Source organism: Leptopilina heterotoma, unplaced genomic scaffold, assembly GCF_015476425.1.
Source record: "Leptopilina heterotoma isolate Lh14 unplaced genomic scaffold, ASM1547642v1 Lhet_227, whole genome shotgun sequence".
Lineage (NCBI taxonomy): Eukaryota > Metazoa > Arthropoda > Insecta > Hymenoptera > Figitidae > Leptopilina > Leptopilina heterotoma.
Window position 1 is genome coordinate 18579 of NW_025110945.1, and position 23497 is coordinate 42075.

Consider the following 23497-nt stretch of genomic DNA (forward strand, 5'->3'; position numbering starts at 1 on the left):
GTCACAATTATTTTTTTTTCACAAAAAATAATTTTTCACAATAATAATTTCTCACAAAAATATATATTTTTTTTTCACAAAAATAATTTTCCATAATAATAATTTTTTCACAAAACTTTTTCTTTTTTTTCACTGGTTCGCACTAAGATAGTCGATTTTGATCGTAATCGTGTCGAGCTATCCTGGCAGGATCGCCAATTTTGTGACGGGAAAATTAATAAAATTGATAAATAATTATAAATCAATGTAAAAAAAAATTAAAATATTAAATTAAAATACACTTGTGTCAAAGCGGAGAAAACTGTGCTGCACGTATGCAAGTCAAAAGGAATCTGTTTCCCTTTTTGGGAAAAGTCAGTCTGGTGGTCCTTTGTATTGCGTAAGGAATGCAGTTAGGTCAATTTTCTGGGGGAGAAGTGTTTCCTGTTATCTAGTTTCTGTGCTTGAAGCACATCTTCGGAAAAGAGAAAATACAAACAACTAAAAATATATAGGCGCGTTACAAAGAAATTTTAATAAAATTTGAATTAGATTAAAGAAAGGACCCTATTAAAAACACTGCTTGATTGGAAGATATAAATCTTGCGATAAAAATCAAAGACGAAATGGTTTGAATTAAGATTATCATTGACGTGGCAACAAAACATACTTATAAGGAAAAGAACCTTTTCCTTTGAGATATATTTTAGGCGTACAAGCATTTTTGTTTAGAAATTTGAACCGGCGTGAGTCACGTAGTGAGCGAACCGATGCAATATAATAGGATCACTATATAAGCAATAGAAGATAAATCAAAAAATTATATTCCAAAATTCAATTTCTCTTCAAATAAAGGTTCTTATTTTAAGTTAATTTAAAATTGAATTATTATTAAATTAAATATAACATTACATTTAATTTACTTCACTGCAAATCAATTAATTATTTTGTTGTAAACATTTAAAATGTACCAGAAAAGTTTTTTTAATTTTATAAAATGTTAATAAAATGTGCAAACACAATGTTCAAATGTTCTCTATGCAAAAAATATAGGTATAAGTTTTACAAATTTACGCAAAAAATGAAACATTTGTAATTTATTTTTATTATTTCACTGGAGTATGTAAAACAAACCTGTCTTCGCGAGAATTTTGATTTCAAACTCAGGCCAACTTTCTGGTGCAGTCATCTTATTTTTGACTATGTCACGAATTAGCATGGAATCTTCTTGAGTATATGGACCATCCATAAATTTCGCCACCAAACCCAGATCTGGATCCGACCTAATGTGGGTTGTACAAACGATGTCGGCACTTCTTTTTTCCTTCGTAGAGTAGTTGATAAACTCAACTACTCTAAACAATTTTGTTTTCTCCTCCATTTAGCTAAATATGCAATATCGAAACTTTGTATTATATATTATTATATAATAATGACTTAATTAATAAATCAATGTAGATGCATGTCAGAGAAAAACTGGACATTTTCCTTCCACGAAAAAAAGGAAATTTAATAAATTTGTTACATAATAAAGGAAAAGAATTAAAACATAGAAATGGAAATTTTTGAATAATTTAAAATTTTTCAAATCTGGGAAAAAGAAAAATTGGTCAGGGAAAAGTCAGATAAAAGTCAAAGAATTTTTAAAATGAGATTTCGTTGCCACTTTATTAAATCAAAGTAATTTAATTATTTTTCATTATGTAATTATGCAAATTAAGAGAATTATGAAAAATTGTATTAGTACATATATATATATAGTATAGAATCTGTACGTGTAGTCTAATAAAATAACTTATTCGTTTTTTCTTGATGTAAATTTAGTAAAGACATAACTTTTCGCTTAAAGGCAACAATAAGGTTTTTTGAAAATCTTCCAAATTTTATTTGAAAATACTATTTTTAATTTTTAAATATAATAACAATACGTATTACGAAAAAAATAAAGAGTGTAAAAGAAGTGATTTTTTATCTTAAAGAAAATAAAGTAATTATGTATGCAAATAAAGTATCTGTATATAATTTAATTTAAAAATGTTACTTACCAATTGCAAACAGTACACTTTACACTTACAGACAATAAAATAATAATAAGAATAATAAAAAATTAATGTTATCCGAAAGAAATTAAAAATTATTATTTAAAGATAATAATAATGATAATAATAATAATAATAATAATAATAATAATCCCCGCCGGGTTGTCCACTACCGAACATCATCGATGTCTTTGACGTGCTGGGAGAAGCGGATCCACTGCCAAATGTCATTGATTTCTTTGATGTACTGGGAGAAGTGGATCCACTGCCGAACATCATTGATTTCTTTGATGTGCTGGGAGAAGTTGGTCCGCTGCCAGACACGACTGGCATCTTGGATATGTTTGGTAGACCTTGCCGTGGTGGCGGGGCTTTTCACTAAAGGACAACCAACAGGGTGGTACCCTGATTCTAAAACCAAAAAAATATGATTATGAATCATAATATCAATGAATTACCCCAAAGAGGAACCCCGAAAGGGGACAATACTCCCGGCGGTGTCTCTTCGAACACCGCCGCAGGCCCCACGGATTTTTTTGGGGGGGGGGCCAAAAGAATAATCAGCCGATAATATATGAGACAAATGTCTCAGACCAGTTCCTGGCTATTCCGGGAATTTTTAAAAGCTTGCGCCAAGGATTCAAGCGCCAGAAAAACGTCAGTCGTGACATCCAGGATGGCGTGACGGTTTTGGAAAGTGCGTTCGATATAATCTGTAAAAATTTACGTTTTATCCCCCAGCCTTTCAAAGACCAAGAGCCGCAACATCCAACTGAGGGAGCTCCACAGCAGACAGAGAGCACTACTGCAGCTCTGAACGGCGCAACGACATGCGCTAATAAGGCAAAAGGCGTTAATAAACGCCCCAGGGAAGGTGCAAGCCCAGATGCGAGCCCACAACGGGTGACTCAAGGCGGGAAGAGAATTAAGCGGAAGGACGCTCCACAGCTTGGTTCGGAGTCGCTAGTTGGAACTAAAGAAGCGCCCTCAAATAGTCCTAGCAAGTCGTATGCTGCGACAGTCATGAAAGACGGAGCGGACAATGGGGACGGCTTCAAAGTTGTTAAAAACAAAAAGAAACGGGCTCCAAAAGAAAAGCCCTCAGGTGAGAAAAAAGAGTTTCCGAAGCCCCCTTTGAAGCTAAGGAGCACGGAAGCCGTTAAAATCACGGCAAGAGACCCAAAGTTGTATGAGGGTATTTTGCCGCTGATAAAAGCAAAGGTAAACCCAGAAGATTTTAAACAGGAGGTTCTCGTGATAGTGAAAAAGGGTGGAGAGACTTTAAAATTTGCAGATGCACTGTCTTCGGCCCTGCATGGCAAGGCTGAGGTCACACCTCTAGTAAATAGAAGGTCTCTAGAGATTAGGGATTTGGATAAAGCCACCACAGAAGATGAGGTGACTTCAGCACTGAGAGAAAAGCTAGGTAAACCCGACCTGACGATGGAGTGTCGACTTTCGCCGCGCTACAGAGGAACTAAGGTTGCTCTGGTACGTCTGACACAGGCAGAGAGTAACACTTTGCTAAAGCTTGGTAAAATAAAAATCGGCTGGACAAATGCTCCAATTCGCGAGCATGTTGAAGTAGCTAGGTGCCAAAAGTGCCTAGGTTACGGACACAGAACCCTAGCCTGCAAAGGCCCCGACAGAAGTAAAAACTGTCGGAGATGCGGAGAAGAGGGACACCTCGCGAAGAGCTGCAACGTTAAGCCGAAGTGCCTTACTTGCTTGGACCTTGGGAAGCCAGAAACGGATCATGAGTCCGGAAAGAGAGCCTGCCCGGTTTACAGGGAAGAACTGCAAAAGATTAAAAGGGCAAATCCTTAAAATTTTTGCAGGTCAACCTGCATACAAGTAAGGATGCTCCTAATGCAAACAGCAAGGGAAAATGAGGTCGATATCCTGTTCTGCAGTGAGCAGTATCAAGGAAGCGACCTCGCCCCTTGGTATCAGGATACGGCGAAGAGAGCCGCCATAAAGCTGTGCAACCTAGAATTGCGGATTGACAAGTTTCTGGAGACGAGCAGTGGGTTCGTGTGGATAGAGGTGGCTAATATACGTATGTATAGCTGCTACTTTTCACCCAACGACCCACTGACAAACTTCGAAGCCAATATCGAAGACCTAGAAGCGAGCCTCACAGAATCCAGGCTGGATGTCATCATCACTGGCGATTTTAACGCAAAGTCGCCAGAGTGGGGTGAGACGAGACTCGACAAGAGAGGCATTTGTATTGAAGAAATGATCTCCAGAAACGACTCTTTGGCTGTAAACCGAGGCAATACATGGACGTTTAGACGAGGTGCGATTGGATCAATTATAGATCTAACGATCGCATCGACTAAACTATTTAGCCGCATAAGCGACTGGCGGGTCTCTGAGGAATATACCGCAAGTGACCACCAGTACATTGAGTTCTCAGTCTCGATGGGAGACACACAAGGAGGAAAGAGACAGGATGTTCCTAGTCGCAAGACCTCCTTGTGGAATATAAAGAGACTCGACAAGGAAAAGTTCGGCCGGTCCCTAAGAGAAGCCCTTTTAATTGAGGACTTGGGCTGGGTGAAGAGGCCGAGCAGTCTGGATGGGGAGGTTCGAGCGGTGAGGAACATGATAGTCACCGCTTGCAATGCGTCTATGCCACGCAAAGGCGCCATTCCCGTAAGAAAATCCTTGCACTGGTGGTCAGAGGAGCTAGCCTCCTTGAGAAAGGAATGCCTCAAAGCAAGAAGGACATATACCCGATCTAAGGGAGATCCCTTGCTGAAAGAGGAATTCAAGGAGGCGAAAAAGGGCCTCAAAAAAGAGATCCGCAGGTCGCGACGCCGTAGCTGGAAGGACCTAATCGAGGAAGTCGATAAGGACCCATGGGGTCTGGCTTTTAAAATCGTGACTAAGAAATTAGTGACGAGGCAAAAGACCCCCGGCCTGGACAATCCCGATTGGGTCAGAAAGATAATAAGTTCTTTGTTTCCTCCTGCAGAACCATACCTTAGAAGGGACTGGAGTTTTTGCAAAGTCGAAGAAGAAGAACTCTTCACACTTAGTGAACTGCAAAGAGCAGGCAAAAGATTGAAAACAGGCAAGGCGCCTGGAATCGATGGGATAAGTAACGAGATCCTAAAGTTGGTAATCGACACTTCACCCCAGATTCTGCTTCGATGCTTCAATCTTTGCCTTGAGAGAGGAGAGTTCTTCCGCGACTGGAAGCGACAGAGGTTAATCCTCCTGAGGAAAGGCGAAAAACCTCTAGATAAAGTCTCATCATACAGGCCTATATGCCTGCTAGATACGATGGGTAAACTTCTAGAGGATATGGTTCTGCAGAGAATGCAAAGCCACTTGACCGAAGAGAATCGTCTATCGGATCACCAATTTGGTTTCCGTAAAGGCAAGTCCACAGTTGATGCCATCCAGGCAGTTGTGGACATAGCCAAAGCAGGAAAAAACAAATTGGGACCTGGAAAAAAGAAGAGCTTCTGCGCGTTGGTAGCAATTGACATACGCAACGCGTTTGATTCCGCAAGATGGAAAGATCTCATCGAGTCGATAGAAAAGAAAAACATGCCGCCCTACTTGTTGCGCATAATGGATAATTATCTTAGCGACAGGTGGGTTATATATGAGGGAGACACCTGCACTCTCAGGGAAGAGATGCAGCGTGGGGCTCCTCAAGGCTCGAGGGTGGGTCCATTCGTATGGAATGTATCTTACGATGATTTTCTGCGAATGGATCTGCCCGAAGGTGCGGTGATCATCGGCTTTGCGGACGACGCGTTGTTCGTGTGCACTGCCGAAAGTGAGGAGGCTCTTGGGACATTGGTGAACGAATGTCTGCGACTAGCAAGAAGCTGGCTGGATAACAGAGGTCCTGAAATGGCCCTGGAAAAGACCGAGGCACTGCTAGTCACAGACAGACGTGGTTATGAGCTCCCACGAATCGTGATAGACGGATTCGAGGTCAAGTGGAGTAAACAAATTAAATATCTTGGTGTGGAGTTGGATGGAAGGTTAAACTTTCACCACCACATGGCTACGGCGTCAAATAAGGCGATCGAGTGTGCGGCTAATCTTTCACGGCTAATGCCAAATGTTGGCGGACCCCGTGAACAAAAAAGAAGACTGGTGGCGAGTGTCGCCCACGCTAAAATGCTCTATGCAGCACCAGCGTGGGCCCCATCCCTCAGGAGTAAAAGATGTGTGACCATCTGTGAAAAGATACTGTCTGCGCAGAGATCGATAACAACGCGTATCATCTCTGCATATAAGACGGTATCTACGAGTGCTGTGCAGGTCCTTGCAAGTGTCCCGCCAGCAGATCTTTTGGCGAGGGAAAGGGAAGAAATGTTTCTCTTTTCTAAAGAAAGAAGTTCCTTAGATGAGGAAGTAAGACCAAGCAAGGGCCTGATCCGCAAAGAAGCGAGGCACAGGCTCATAGAAAGATGGCAAGAAAGATGGGATGGTGAGGAAAAAGGTCGATGGACTTATCGCCTTATCCCGGCACTCGCCACCTGGATAAATAGGAAACACGGTCAGGTTTCCTATTATTTGACTCAGGCGCTCACAGGTCACTGGTGTTTTAACTCGTACCTGTGTCGCTTTAAATTACGCGAGGACGAGGTGTGTGCATATTGCCAGTTCCCTGAGGACAACGCGTAGCACACCCTCTTCTCATGCAGAAAATGGGACTTGGAGAGGCGGGCCATGTTCGACGGAGAACATGGTATCGCTGATGACCCAGTCAGAAGAGAATTGGCGGCAAGTCAAGAACTTCATAATCTCGGTTATGTCGAGGAAGGATCTCGACGGCCGCCAAAAAGCGTAATTTAAACAGCTTTTAATTTGTTTTGTTTGTTTTTTATTAATTTATTATGTGATTTATTTGTCCTTATACATTTTTTAATTTGATTTATGTTTTCAATATTATATACGCGTTTATTTTTTCTTTTTTTATATATCCGTTTGCAATTTTATCTTTTGACTGTTTACACTTAATTAAACATTTGTTTTTTTTTATTATTTTTGTGCTGTTAATTCCGCTTTTATATTGAAATAGTTTTCAATTTAACTATTAACGCAGGATAACCGCAGAGAAAAGCAGAAAGTCGCATTAGCGACAGAGTTGGAGCGCCACCCACGAAGGCTAAAGTCTTACGACAGTTCCGAGGGAGGGTAAAGGGCTCCAGAAGAAGGGTTACGGGTTTTAGTGGGTCGGGCTGGCAGTAGGTCGCCAGTTTATTAAATTTACTATTTTATATATTTATTTTTCTTTTTTTTTATTTTTTCTCTTGTTTTTATCATACCAACCCCGCATAAAAACAACCCCCGCATAACCTTGGAGTGCGGAATCCAAGGTATCTGTTGGCAGATTTCCCAAAAGTCCCTAAGCAAAAAAATAATAATAATAATAATAATAATAATAATAATAATAACTAAATATAATAAAAAATTTAACACGAATTGATGGTGAAGCGCAGTCACTTGAGCGGTTATTCGGGTGAAAGAAAATTCAAGACTGACTAATTGATAAAGAAAATGGACCAAAGGGACCACACAGTACTCGAGACGTTAAAAGTATTTCTACTTCCGAATACTCCAGTTTTTCAAATATATCGTAAAACACTTTTTTAGAGCAAAAATAATAACGGATATTTAGAATAATCAAATATTATTAATATTTAGGTGTATTTACCGTTAAGAATATATCATAATAAATAATTTAAAAATAAAGCACTAGATTTATTAAAGCGTCTGTAAAACATTTTTTTCTATCAGAATAATATTTTACATTATAAATTGCAAAATGAGGCAAAACTAAATTTTGGGAAACGCACTTTTATAATTTTTGCTAAAATAATACACGGTACATTCAATGCTCTTATATAAATCATGAATTTGTTTTTTATTTAAATCGAACATTTTTGTTTACATAAATATTTCTCTATAATTAATTAAACTTAATTAATTAATTAAACTTGTTATTATTTAGATTTTTTAAGGAATTCACTTAAAATAAAGTGAAAATTTTTTAAATCATTTTTCTGTTGAATGAAATGATTTTAATTAATATTTCATTTAAACAATTAAAATTTTTTAAAATTCTATTTAAACAATTTATAATTAATAAATGGATCATTATAAAAGAAATTAGAAAAATTAAAGTTAAATAAATAATACATTTTTCATCAATGTATGTAGCATTATTTATATTTATTTATTTAAAAAAGAAATATAAATTTTGTAGGTTCTAAATATTTAAAAAATATTTTTATATTACAAATTAATTTATTGTTTTAATATTAATAAATGCAATTTATGATTGAGGGCCTGCCCATAAAAAAATAACAAAAAAATATCCATAGGATATTTTGGATTTTTCTCAAAATAGTTGGATTTTTTTAATTTAGACAAACTAAACGTAGAGCCTAAACTCCTAAACGGATTTGTAAAAAATTACACAATTTTTTTAATTGGGGTTAAAAACTCGGTACTATTATTATTAAGAAGAGGTTTGTGGACTTAGGACCTTGCAGGTCAACGCCACTAACGCTTGGGTAATCCCTTTACGTTCCCCATAACCACCCCTATATCCGAAGTCCTTTCCATAACAGGAGGACTTCGGCCAGGTTTCTGGTAGCAATAACGGTCTCCCCCAGAAAGAAGTAGCCCGTAATGTGTTCCCGCTCCTTCACAAGTGCAGGGCAGTGACACAAGATGTGTATCGGGGTTTCATATTCCTCTCCACACCTACGGCACTTCGGGTCGTCTAGGATCCCCATTTTGTGCCTATGATAGCGCAGATCACCATGGCCAGTTAATAGCCCTGTTATGATCTTTGCCTCTTTTCTATTTAATTTGCGGAATTCCGCTTTCCTCATAGGGTTAATACTACTTCCCATGAGTACCTTGGCTTGTCTACAGCCCTTAGTTACCTGCCATTCCCTTTGGTGTTCCGCAGCTATCCACTGTTTAATTTCCCGTGTCAGGCATTTGTTGGAAACACCAATGGGAGGTTCAGGTCCAATAAGTTGTTTTCTAGACCCTTCTGTGGCTAGCTCATCCGCCCTATCGTTTCCCGCGAATCCACTGTGACCAAGGATGCACAGGAGGGTAACGCGGTTCGTTTCAGCTAGTTTGTTAAGTGCTTCATGACAATCACCGACCAGCCGTGATGTTAATACGTATCGTTTCAAGGAGAAAATTACCGCCTTGCTATCCGAAAGGATAAAAATATCTTTGTTGTGACAATTTTTCAAGGCTTCAACAGCACCATAAAATATTGCCACAATTTCGGCTTGTAACACAGTAACAGTGGTCCCCAACTTAAAGGAGTGTCCCACTTGGGAGGTTACATGATAGATTCCTGCACCAACTCCATTCCCGCCTTTTGATCCATCTGTGTACCAGACTTCACAGTCAGCTAGAATACTTGTCAGTCCATTTATCCAATCTTCTCTACTAGGTATTGTGACGTATGATTTTAACTAATTTTATTTTAGTATAAATTTCTGATTAACGTCAAGCAAAATCTGACGCTTTCAACAATAATAATAATATGAAATTTAAGTTAATAAATTTCGCCGTCAGGCGCCAATTAATTTTTAAGCTCAATTAATAAACTACTCGACTCTTCAACAACAACCCGACAAACAACAACACCTCTGAGACGCTCTCAATCGTCAGAGGAAATTCTGCCTGAACAAATTGGCAAGCAGAAATGCCAACGACGAGACACGACTGGTACTACACTGGCACGATACTGACTCGCCCCAACGACGCTTCTCGATTTCTCTCTTTCCTAATTCCGGCACGCTCCTTCCAAAGGATTCCTTAATTGAGGGAAGAGAAATAATCCAACACACAATAAGTCACTTTTCACAATTTCTACTTTATTACAACCCTTTACACAACTCCAGTTCTCTCACACACTCAAAATTTAACACAACTATTCTCAACTCTACACAACTCTATGCATCTCGTAGATCAACTCTCCTACAAATCTCGTAGGTCACTAATTTAACAAGATGTCGGCCAAAAACTACTGACACCTGTTCCTGGCTTTTCCCAACACGTGCTCGGCTTCTTCGTCTCTTCTTCTCTCTCGTTCCACTGGCTCTTCTCTCTCTATCTCTTTCTAATAATAATCGGCTCTGCCCTCTACCACTTTCTCTCCTACTAACTAGCCGCGCGACACACATTCACCACTGATAGTGGGTCACACGGCAGTTCCGACTTTCTAAATTACCATACCAATTAACGATCACTGTTCAGGGATAATTCCGACAGATGACGTGAAGATTCAGAATTTCAACAAAATAAAGAACGACAATTCACATCGTCACAATCCCCTCCCCATGACCGGTACTACTCCCAGTAGGACCGTAATTACCAATGACTAACTACTGTCCGATGTCAATGGCTGGCTCCCTTTTCTGGTATAAGTCTCTCTCCTCTCTTATGGGACTTTTTTTATCCAATTTTACCTCACTATACTCACGGCTCTCCTCTCTCTATTTACGGTACACGGCTCACGAAACTCGGCTCTCCTCTCTACCTCACACGGCTCACGGCTTTCGGCTCTCCTCTCTACGGCCCTCGGCTCACGGCTCTTCTCTTAAATTTTCTGTCTACAATGCTTTCTAACATCTCTGATCTCAAAAAAAAAAAATTTTTTTTCTTAGGGTTGGGTCAGCTGTGACTCTCACAGCCTCTCCCCTCCCACAGTGGGTGATTTTGCTCATTTTTGTGTCAAAATCGTAAAAGTCTGAGCAGAAACAACATAAAAGGATAAATCTTTTTCGAGAGTATAGATTAGTACCTACAGATTACGGAAAAAATAAACAGAAGCGTTAAAAAATTTTTTATAATCTTAAAATTTTACGTGGGAGTCAGAAGTTTCAGTAAACAATCAATATTATCCAATACTGCGCAAGTTTGCAAGTCGTTTTTCATCCAAAAAGTATTTTTCTTAGTAGATTTTGAGTCAACTTATTCGTACCTATGGTTCAAAATAATTAAAAATTATTTGGTTTTGAATAAATGAGGTTATAAATGTCATACTTTTTCTCACCTCGTTTAAAACAAATTAAAAATAATTTTTTTTAATACTGAAGGTATTTTAGGGGTTTTTGGGGTCGCTGATTACGAATCTGAAGTCAGATTTTTAAAACTCAAAATGGCGGATTCAATATGGAGGATGACATATATAAAATTTGATCGAATTGGCCTGAAATTTATTACCTGGGGGTTTTTTCGGTCGCTGATTACGAATCTGATGTTAGTTTTTTATAATTCAAAATGGCGGATCCAATATGGCGGATAATATATATATATAAAAATTGATCGAATTGTCTTGAAATTTGTTACCTGGGGGTTTTTTCGGTCGCTAATTACGAATCTGATGTCAGTTTTTTGAAATTCCAATTTGCGGATTCAAAATTGATATATTTCAAAAATGTATACAAATAAATAAAAGATAGTATTAATTACTTACTTAACAGCTGCTATATATTTTCTTAAGAATAAACACATACACTTTCAAATACAAATGTTTAAACTATAATTTTTTAAATAGACATATTTTCTCATCCGTATTACAAATGTCAAAGCATATCAGAAAGTGTCTACTATTTGTTTTTTTGAATATACTTTTCGTTGATAAATTCTCTTTTTCTTAAATAACAGCATAGAACTGACATCAAATTCGTAATCAGCGACCGAAAAAACCCCCAGGTAACAAATTTCAAAACAATTCGATCAATTTATATATATGACATCTGCCATATTAAATCCGTCATTTTGAATTTTGAAAATCTGACCTCAGATTCGTAATTAGCGACCATAAAAACCCCCGAATAATGACTTCTAAGCCAATTTGATCAATTTTTATATATATATATATATTTTCCGCCATATTGGATCCGCCATTTTGAATTATAAAAAACTAACATCAGATTCGTAATCAGCGACCGAAAAAACCCCCAGGTAATAAATTTCAGGCCAATTCGATCAAATTTTATATATGTCATCCTCCATATTGAATCCGCCATTTTGAGTTTTAAAAATCTGACTTCAGATTCGTAATCCGCTGATTACCCTAAAAACCCCTAAAATACCTTCAGTTATCAAAAAAATTATGTTTAATTTGTTTTAAACGAGGCCGAGGTGAGAAAAAGTATGACATTTATAACCTTATTTATTCAAGACCAAATAATTTTTAATTATTTTGAACCATAGGTACGAATAAGTTGACTCAAAATCTACTAGGAAAAATACTTTTTGGATGAAAAACGACTTGCAAACTTGCGCAGTATTGGATAATATTGATTGTTTACTGAAACTTCTGACTTCCACGTAAAATTTTAAGGTTATAAAATTTTTTTTAACGCTTCTGTTTATTTTTCCCGTAATCCGTAGGCACTAATCTATACTCTCGAAAAAGATTTATCCTTTTATGTTGTTTCTGCTCAGAGTTTTACGATTTTGACACAAAAATGAGCAAAATCACCCACTGTGCCTCCCCTGGACTATAGGTACTAGGATCACATCCGTACCTTTAGTCCCACACTCGCTAGCATTGCCTTCAACTACACTTTGACAGAGTAAGCTCTCTTTACTCGGTCGGTTCTGGCACAGCTCAAACACAGTTCTCCTTCTCGGCTCTTCTTCTCCCGCTGTCGTGGCCCAAGTGTACAAGGCATCTCTATGCCCTCCAGGCACCGCTCTCCAAGACTGTCCGTATTGCCACACAATTCTGGCAGCTCAAGAAGTTTATTCCGGGTGTTTTGCACACTAGGCATGACTCTACTTGAGTTTGCCTCAGGGGGCATTGTTTGGCGTAATGTCCCTGTTGCTGACATTGAAAACAGATCCTCCTGGGACAATCTCTGGCCCGATGTCCCATAGATTGACACTGAAAACAAACTCCCATAAATTGCTTTGTTGCCGTTTGTGAACCATTTTGTTCTACATTTGGCAAACCAATTGGTTTGGCTCTTCCTGACACATTTCCTGCATACATGGCTGGGAATGCAATTTGCATAGGTCCTGGCAAGATTTGTGGTGGGGGTGAACTGGCTACTTGACTCTGCACTGCTGAATTCTGGGCTGTTGTCATAAGTGTCATGGCATCTACACATACACTTTCTGGCTTCTCTTTTATCCTGGCCTCGTTCGTCTCTTTAATCTCCTTGGTAGAGTGGTCACTACCACTCGACTCTGACTCCTCCTCTGACGTCGCTGCTTCTGATCTCACTATTTTCTTGAATCGGCTTTCCTTCACGGCTGCTGCAGGAAAACGCATCTTCTCCTTTGGTGGAGGGGGGGTGTATCTTTCGTCTAAGTCCCTGGCCTTCTCATAATTTCTCAGGATCTTTTCCATTTGGCTCAACGATTCGAAATACAACCGGTCTAATTGACGTCTGTATGCTGGCGTCAAACCTTTGTAGGCGATCTTGACTTGTTTCTTCTGGCTGAGAGGTCGCTTCATATGACCTAAGATTAATCTAAAGCTGGTCAGATATGGTGAGATTTTCTCTCCTTTACCCTGGGTTCTGGCTCTTAGTTCATCTATGACGTCATCATCGTCGACCGTCACCAAATACTCGTTTTTAAAGGCCCTCCGGAATGATTTCCAAGAATTAATTTCACGGCGCAACGACCTAAACCAACTGCTGTCAGTTTTCTGAAAAATGATTGGCAGCGCTTGCAATATTTCTTGATCAGAAAAATCTGACCAAGCCTTACAGTCTTCTAAGCGCTCCAAGAACTCTTCGGCACTGTCGTCATCACCAAAGAATTTTAAGTCCCAGTCCTTCAGTGTTCTGATCACTTTGGACCTCCGACTGGACTTAATTTCTTTGTTTTTCCCCCCACTACTCTGGCATTGACTCAGATCACTCTCAGATTCTGACTCACTCGTAGAGTCATCTAAGATTGATCTCCGGTTCTCCCACTGACCTCTTTTCGGTCTGTCGACCCTCTTGTTCCCTCTTCGGCACTTTCTACTCACTCTATCACTAACGCTAAGTCTCTCGCTGTCAATACTTCCTTCATTGCTCTCGTCCTCTTTTCCTCTATTTAGTCTGGTTTCTCTCTTCCCTTTTCTCTGCCCTTCTTCTCTAATTTTACCCAATTTCCTAACATGACTTCTTTTTCTTCCCCCTCTACTACACACACTTCGTTCAGTCTCTTTTCTCACTGGCTCTCCTACCGGCTCTCCATTTCGTGGCACTCTTTGTTGAGTTACACTGTCTTCATTCCCACTACTTCGGCTTGACTGGCTTCTAGGGGCGGGTGTGGGCCTCACTCTATCATTTGTGTGATATGATTGTGAGGTCTCGGCTACAGGAGTTTTTTCATGTGGGGACACGATGCGCGATTGTTGATGGTGCGTCAATTGATACCCGTCACCAATCTCGGCCCTACATTGGCTCGTTGCCATTGTGGCTGACGTGATAGTGTGAGGCGATGTCATGACAGTGCTCGTTGTCATACTAAATTGAGCACTGGTAGTGGTGGGAGAAACTGTCGTCATACTGGCAATTGACATGACTGGTGGTAGGGGTGTGTAATTTGGTGTGGACATAACGTTGGTCGGACTAGGTCTACTGTACGGTGTTCCAATTTCCGTTTTACTTTCCCCACTCCCGAGAGTTTTCCTGTCACAAATACGCTCAAAAATCTGGCTCGCCCCACTGTCCGATTCCTCGTCATCTGCCGATGACATCTGACCACCTCTACGATAATTGACAAATGGAAATTTATCAATTTCTGGCTCTGGGAAGGCTTCCACTACAAAGATTTTATCAGAATTTCCGAGGTCGTACCTGTCACTAAATGGCATGTCGCTACAGTCTATTTGGGTTAATCTCATCTCGGCTCTTAACTTCTCTCTCAAAACTTGTGACGACCTGCTGATACACAATTGGTGTCTCAGTAATTTCGTCACTACTTGACCAATTTGCATGACTTTAATTGTTTCCCATGCTCGGCTAACGCATGGTACTTCAATTAGTTCGCTCATGCGTCTCTTGTAGTCCTGCATCTCGCTACTTGCCTTTGCCATTTCGAAGTAATAAAAAAAATTCTAAGTTCGAATAATTTTTAATTTCAAGGGGGGTGCACGATTAGTATACACGGCCCTGTGCTGTCTTGAAAGCAAGGAACTACCTACTGAAGGAGGGCCCCCTTTTAAAATTTTTCTTTTCTGGCAGACTGGTGACTCGACTCTCCCACTATCTCTTCTTCTCGTTCTCTCTCTCTCTCTCTCTCTCTCTCTCTCTCTCTCTCTGTGTAGCCGCAATTGCTACTACTACTGAGCCACTTTTCCTGGCGCGCGCAAACTTTCTCTGGATTGCTGAAATTCAAATATCCCGGCGCGTCGTTTCTCTCGACCGTCCGGCGCACTATTTACAGTCACGTGACTAAGTCGAATTTTATTTCCGGTCTAACATGTGCTTGGCATAGAATTTTGAGAAAATTTTTGATTTAACACAAGTTTGTTTGGAATTTTTCTCGGAATTTTCTCACGAAACTGGCTTTCGGCAGAACAAAAAAAAATTTTAATTTGTTGATTTAAATTTTTTATCACGGCAGGAGTTTTTACAGTCTCAAAAAAAAGAAATTTTCAAATTCAATGGCAAAGGCACTTTACAATTTTGTTTTACGCAAATTTTGGCAGTAATTCATTCATAATTTATGAATAAAATAAATTCGGACATTGGCAAAATAAATTGATAAACAAATCAATAACACTCTGGCAAAGAATTTTTATTCAGACGCTTCTGAATTTTTATTTCGGTTCACTATACAAGCCGGCTCCACATAATCACTTTCAATCTGGCACAATAAATAATTTTAGTCGTGTCTCGGTTCTGGCCTGGCCCCACGTTGGGCGCCAAATTTTGTGACGTATGATTTTAACTAATTTTATTTTAGTATAAATTTCTGGTTAACGTCAAGCAAAATCTGACGCTTTCAACAATAATAATAATATGAAATTTAAGTTAATAAATTTCGCCGTCAGGCGCCAATTAATTTTTAAGCTCAATTAATAAACTACTCGACTCTTCAACAACAACCCGACAAACAACAACACCTCTGAGACGCTCTCAATCGTCAGAGGAAATTCTGCCTGAACAAATTGGCAAGCAGAAATGCCAACGACGAGACACGACTGGTACTACACTGACACGATACTGACTCGCCCCAACGACGCTTCTCGATTTCTCTCTTTCCTAATTCCGGCACGCTCCTTCCAAAGGATTCCTTAATTGAGGGAAGAGAAATAATCCAACACACAATAAGTCACTTTTCACAATTTCTACTTTATTACAACCCTTTACACAACTCCAGTTCTCTCACACACTCAAAATTTAACACAACTATTCTCAACTCTACACAACTCTATGCATCTCGTAGATCAACTCTCCTACAAATCTCGTAGGTCACTAATTTAACAAGATGTCGGCCAAAAACTACTGACACCTGTTCCTGGCTTTTCCCAACACGTGCTCGGCTTCTTCGTCTCTTCTTCTCTCTCGTTCCACTGGCTCTTCTCTCTCTATCTCTTTCTAATAATAATCGGCTCTGCCCTCTACCACTTTCTCTCCTACTAACTAGCCGCGCGACACACATTCACCACTGATAGTGGGTCACACGGCAGTTCCGACTTTCTAAATTACCATACCAATTAACGATCACTGTTCAGGGATAATTCCGACAGATGACGTGACGATTCAGAATTTCAACAAAATAAAGAACGACAATTCACATCGTCACAGTATATTAATCCTATACTTTTTGTCGAAGAGGTACAAAGGGACAGTTCTGTCCCTAATCATACTTAGAAGGGGGATTCTCACCAATTTCTTTGGGAGACGCCATCTGCCCACCTCCCTGCGGCCCACAGGACCACTCAACCGCAGGGCAGCTTTAACCGCCACTGCTTTAATTGTAAGGTGTAAGGGTTCTAGCCCCAAGAGGGCACCAAGGGCAGCAGTAGGAGTTGTACGCACCGCCCCCGTCATGCCTCTAAGTACCATCCCCCTTATCCTTTCCAATTCTGTTTGTGCTGTTTTTAGCTCAACTCTACTCTACCAGACCACACAAGCATAGGTCAGCCTAGGGAGCAGAATTGCTTCATAGATCCACAATAGTGTATTTCCAAAGCAGTTTGCTATCCAGGATTACTCCTAGATATTTTGCCTGCTCTGTGTATTTGATCTCTTTTCCGGACAGCGTAAGTGAGCACGAGGCTTTCCACTTGTACCGTCTGGTAAAGATAACCGCTTCCGTTTTCCCCGGATTTACAGATAAACCCACCTTCTCACACCATTTATCTACCTGGTTTAACGCCTTTTGGGCCACTTCGAGTATAACTTCAAGGTGGGGACCGCGAACGATTAACAAAATGTCATCCGCATAACCAATTACATGGTATCCTGCTTCGGTCAGAATTCTCAGTAGTTCATCCACCACCAAGGACCAGAGCAAGGGTGAAAGAACACCTCCTTGGGGGCATCCAGGGTTGACTGTCCCTTTCAGGACTGAGTCTCCTTTAGTTGATAAGAGGTTCCTGTTTTTTAACAAATGACAGGTCCAATCAACCACTCCTGTAGGAATATTAAAAGCTGTCATAGCTCTTTTTATGGATTCCGGAGAGGCCTGACTAAAAGCTCCTTCTATGTCCATAAAAACACCCACAGCAAAGCCCTGATTCTGCAGTTGCCCATCAATTAGGTCTACTGCTCTAGCCAGAGCTGTTTCCGTAGAGCATCCCGCTCTATACGCATATTGTTCCTTTTGTAGCGGGAACCGCTCCAAAATCTCACTGCAAATATATCTATCCACCAACCTTTCAACTAATTTTAGGATAAAGGATGTAAGGCTAATAGGACGGAAATCCTTCGGTGAGGTATAACCGTTCTTGCCAGCTTTAGGTATGAATACAACTTTTGTACCCCTCCACGCTATCGGGACATATCCCAGAGTCAGACTCGCCCTAGCAAGCCTTACCAATGGTCCAACAGCCTCATCTATCGCTCTTTGCAAGAGGACAGGGTAGACGCCATCAGGACCCGGAGACTTGTAAAGGCTGAATGATTCCGTGGCCCATCTGATCCTCTCGGCAGTCACAATCCTGTTAGCCAACTGCCTCCGCGACCGGTAATCAGCCTGCGGAAGGTTTGTTGGCGGCTCAGGATCGGATCCGCCCTCCCCAGACCTTGAAAAGCCAGGGAAGTGTTCCTGGACCAGACAAGCCAAGGTTCCATCGTCCGACTCAGAGAAAGTCCCGTCCGGCAACATTAAAGTGCCTAGAATTGCATCAGGGTTCTTAGCGAGCAGCTTGTCCAATCTGTCCGCCTCTTTCTTTTTTTCGATGCTAGAGCAGAAAGCATTCCAACTGTCTTGTTTTGCTTTCCTTACTTCATTTCTATAGCCGTCTCTCATTTTCGTAAAATCAGATTAACCATTAGTTGTGCGCCTTTTCTTGGCACGCTTAAAGAGTCTCCTGGTTTCTCTCCTGAGATGTTCTAATCTCTCGTTCCACCAGCACACCTCTTTTCCCGAGAATACTTTTGTCGGTTTGCAGCTACTTTCATAAGCTGCCTTAATAGCCTTTGTAAAATCATTGACCGCCTCATCCAGGGTCTGATAATCTCTTATCTTACCCGGTAAACTAGAAAGTGTCCTTCGAAGTTCTGAGATATAACTAGCCCAATCCGTCCTTCTGGGATTACGAATCCACTTAGTTTCGGATCGGACCGCAGACTCACCTCGAAGACTATCTGTGAATGATCAGGAAGAGAAGGTTCATTAGAAACTTTCCATCTTCTTACCTTATTTCCAATGCTTTTGGAGCAGAGCAATCACTTCCTGCCTAATCGCATTGCTAAAAGTCGGGGTCAAACCCGTGTTGAGAATATCTAGATTCGTTCCGATTAGATATTCCAGTAGCTCCTGTCCTCTCTAGTTGTCCTTTGAGCTCCCCCACACCGTATGTTGTGAGTTTACATCGCAGCCCAGCAGCAGAGGAAGTCCCTTTTCCATACAGTAGTCCACCAACCTACGAACTTCAATTGGCGGATTATTTTTATTATCATATGGAAAATATGCCGATCCTACGACCGTCATACCTATACCCTCCAGGTTAGTTACCACCACCATTAGGTCCCCTGAACACAGATCCAATAGTGGAGTTGCGTTGACACCCTTAGTAAGAATGCACGCTCTGGGTTTGGCAGCTCTGCAGTCCCTGTAACAAACTAGACCAGCCCCACCAAGCCCCCTAATGACACCTCTTACTAACCATGGTTCTTGGATTAGTGAGATGCCTGTGTGCAACTTAGCCATGCTCCTCGTCAGTACTGATGAGGCGCCTTTGCTATGATGCAAGTTAATCTGAATAGCGGAGAGCTTGCAAACAGTGAATTATGTTTGCTCTTCTCCCTCCTCTGCATTGCTTGTGCCGTCACGATCAGGGACAGTTACCTTAAAGGTTATCCGCCCGAAGTGATAGTGAGGCTTAAATTCGAGGGCCTCTATAGCCCTCGCCTGACTTTCAGGGACTTGAGCGACAAGAAGAAAACTCTTGTCACCCCTGTTCGCCACATGAGACCCATCAACATTCAGCAAACGCCAAGTCGATGTCTTCAACGTGGGGTTGAAAGCCTCCAAATGTCGCAAGACCGTCCGCGCGTCCGCCGTTTCTCCCGGGAACCACGCAGTAGCCTTTACCATTCTTTGGAGCATCTCAACCCCACCAATTTTCAACCTCGCTCCCTCCCAGGGCTCATGGTCGGCCACACATTTTGTCAGCCATTCCACAGCCTCCAGATTGGAAGCGATGAAGATAAAGACTCCTCCTCTGCAGAAGGAAGTCTCAAAACGCGGCCACCTTTCGACTGGCTCCTCACAGGTGAGCGTCACAACGGTCTTCCTAAGAAGTCCAAACTGCTCATCTGTAAGCGCCACATCTGGGTAGCCTTCGCCACAGACCACCATCGTTAGAGGATTTGTCCTTTGGGCCATTGTTAGCCCAACATTGTACCCCTCTCTCCTGGTACTCTGTTGGACCGACTTTGGCCTTTTTACACCCTCTTTTTTTCCAGAGGTGATGCATCCTGGCCACTCTTTCTCGTCAACCCAGTAGCAACACCCGAGGAAACCGAGTTGTTTACACCGGCTGCTAGCCGTTCTTTCCTTAACCGTTTCTTTTCAGAACCGGTATGGCGCTTTCTTCTGATTGGGGCCATTTCTACAGCCTCCGAATCTCCTCCCCCACCTAAGACCACATTACCATCAGATCCCAAAGAACCCGAAGGAGCAGCCAAAGAGGAGGGGGGAGACTGACCCACGACTTCAGGGTTCGAGACCGTCACATCCACAACTTCCGAGGAGGTTGTAGACGCAGCAAACGAGACCCTTTTGTCACCCAAATATAAATTGTTGAATTGATTCTCCATTTAAAGACCCACGAGTAGCAAGGGAAAAGAAAGTCCACTCCTGCAGAGCCCCGCTTGCAGGAGTAAGGCTAATACTACCGGAAGGTCGCCCGGTGTTCCGGAGCCGCCGTTTAAGACACCTCCGTTCACATCACGCCAAGACCAGCCGCCCGCCCGCCTGCCGGAACCCCAGCCGGATCGCTCCTCCGAGCTTTACGGGATCACTCACCGACCAGTACAATCCCGAGAGACAGACAGGCGGCCGGCCCGTCGTGAGCGACAGATTTGGTAACCCTAGTGCTATTCATCCATCGACACGGCAGAAACATCTCGGATTGGGGGACCGTTTCTTAGTTGGGGCCCCGCAGGCAGTACACCCCTCCGCTTCCACACGGAGAGAAAAATCAAGCGTTTGTAGTAAGACATGGTCTATACTTAAAAAGAGTATAGGTCTCTACTAAAAGAGTATAGGTCCCTACTCTTTTAGCATAGATTTCTACAAATCGAGTATAAACAGCGCCGTGCTTTTTAAATATAGACCATGTCTTACTACAAACGCTTGATTTTTCTCTCCGTGCAGTGGTGATCATTTCTGATCGCCCAAAGGTTGCTTCCTCACCATTCTTACCCTCTACTCCATGGAGCTGGTCTATTGGGCGGTCCCTCCCTTATGAGGAGCAGGCCGCCGCAAACCACCAACGAGGGAAAGAACGGGGTCCAGAGGTACTCCCCGATTAGGCCTTTAAGCCACCCCACCAGCTGCAAGGTCCTAAGATCCCTAGGGGCAGAAAACTCGGTATACATTTCAGGAAATTTTAATTCATTTCGTATTTTTGGAAATATTTGGATTTTTCTCAAAAAAACTTGATTTTTTGAAATTCAGACAAACGTAGGATCTAAACTTCTAAACGGTTTTGTAAAATATTCCACAATTTTATTAATTGGGTCAAAAACTCGATATATATTTCAGAAAATATTTGAATTTTTCTTTAAAAAAATTGGATTTTTTTAAATTTAGACAAACGTAGAGCACAAACTAATAAATGGATTTGTAGTTTACTCTGGAATTATATTGATTGGGTTGACATTTTGAAATTTATTTTACAAAACTTTAATACACTTCATGTTTTTCAAATTTATAATTATTGTTGGCCTATTAAAAATCTATATTGCATCTACATTGGGTGGCTTATGTCATTTCGAAGTAAGAATTTTGAAGTACATTCTATATAGATTTCATAACTTCAGGCCTACGTAGAAAGGCCTATTAAAAATCTATATTGCTTCTACATTGGGTGGTCTATGTCAATTTGATATAGGATTATATTGTAGATTTTACGTAGATTTTAAATGAGAATGCTGACATAGACAGGCGTACTTAAAAAATATGTCGCCACTATCTCAACTAGCCTTGATTAATTTGATGTACGAATGTCTACATACATTCTACATAAATGCTACAACTAAGTGGCCTTCATAGAAAGACTTACGTAGAATTTACCTGCAATGTATATTACATGACCCATATAGGAGGACGACTTTTAACCTACTCAAATACTATATAGGTTACATATAGGCCGCGTCAAATTTTTACTTGGGTTGATACATTGACTCAATTTTTACCTTCTTGTAGTCTCTATTTTCTTCAAAATTAGAAACTTGTAAATCCGAGTTTTATGATGACGTTATTTTAATTGTTATTAGGAAAAAAATGCGGTTTTGACAATTTATATTTGCTAACCTCATTTTATTAAGCACGTAGGCTATACATTTCAATTCCCTTTTTGTTTCTTTCCTTGTTTTTTAAAATTTATTTCAAACACAATTCGAGACAATTTAACATATCAGAGTTCCTACAAATTTCTCCTTATAAGATTCCATAATTTTTTATGATTTCCAGGTGATAAATAATCAAATTTCCATGACACATTAAATTAAAATTTTTGTCAGCAGGCAAATGTCATGAATTTGACTTTTTCTACTTTTCCTCCAATCATTGCAACAACATACCACAATTTTTAGTTAAAAAGTGCAACTTATTTTGATTTTTATAATGTAAAAAATAACTATAAACAAATCTTTCAAAAATTGTTTTTGAATAGTTAGAATTCTGTAAAATTTAATTGCAAATAATTAATTTATTTCAAGTAGGGTCATTTGGGGTAAATGTAAACAAGGGGTAAATGTAAACAGTAGATGTTTCAGCTAAATTTACAAATTTAAAAATAAGTACGACGTCAATATTTTTACCTCAGCTCATCTACAAGATGTTCTGAGTATTGCCAATATTTTATTTTGACAATTGGCAATGCCATAGTGTAAGTTATTTTTTAATGCAAAAAAGATTAAAAATCAAAATTTTACTGTTTCAGTATTTTGTCTCGCATTTGCATAAAAATAAATTTAAAAATCAAACAAAAATATGTAATTCTTCCTTATTAATGCCCTAACAAAAATTGACTTTGATTTTTTATTTTTGTCAATTTACTTAATAAATAATTAAGTGTTTACATTTACCCCGAGAATTCGAAAACTCGGGGTAAATGTAAACAGAACTTGTAGTACATTTTAAAAGAAAATAATTGAATAAATTTGCTTCTATTTCACAATTTCATTAATTTGGCAATGTAAAATTACATAGAAAAAGAAATTAGGTCCTCTTTGAAAAAAAAAAATTTGATAAAAAAAAATTTTTTTTTTGAAAATTTGATCAATTTTTAAAAATATTTTTAGGTTCATCCGCCATTTTGAAAATTTAAAATTGGACTTTAAATTCGTATTCAGCGACCTCAAAAACCCCCTAGTAACCAGATTCAAACAAATTTGATCAATTTTTAAAAATATTATTTTTAGGTTCATCCGCCATATTGGATCCACCATTTTGAAATTTAAAAATTCGATTTTAGATTTTTATTCAGCAACCTTAAAAACTTTTTTTTACCAAGTTGAATGAAAATCTATTAAAATTTGTTCAAGTTATTCAAGTTTTTACATTACTAATTTTGTAATGGTTGATTGTTTATTTATATGATA

The 23497-nt window shown here is 39.9% G+C and overlaps 1 protein-coding gene across 1 annotated transcript; it reads right to left on the bottom strand.

Annotated features, from left to right (window-relative positions):
* Positions 1-8602: 8602 nt before the first annotated feature.
* Positions 8603-12718, bottom strand: LOC122502307. Its single transcript, XM_043612291.1, has 2 exons — positions 12635-12718; positions 8603-9502 (listed from the first exon to the last, which is right to left on the bottom strand). The coding sequence occupies exons 1-2, from the start codon at positions 12716-12718 to the stop codon at positions 8603-8605; spliced, it is 984 nt and encodes a 327-aa protein (XP_043468226.1).
* Between the last annotated feature and the right edge of the window lie 10779 nt (positions 12719-23497).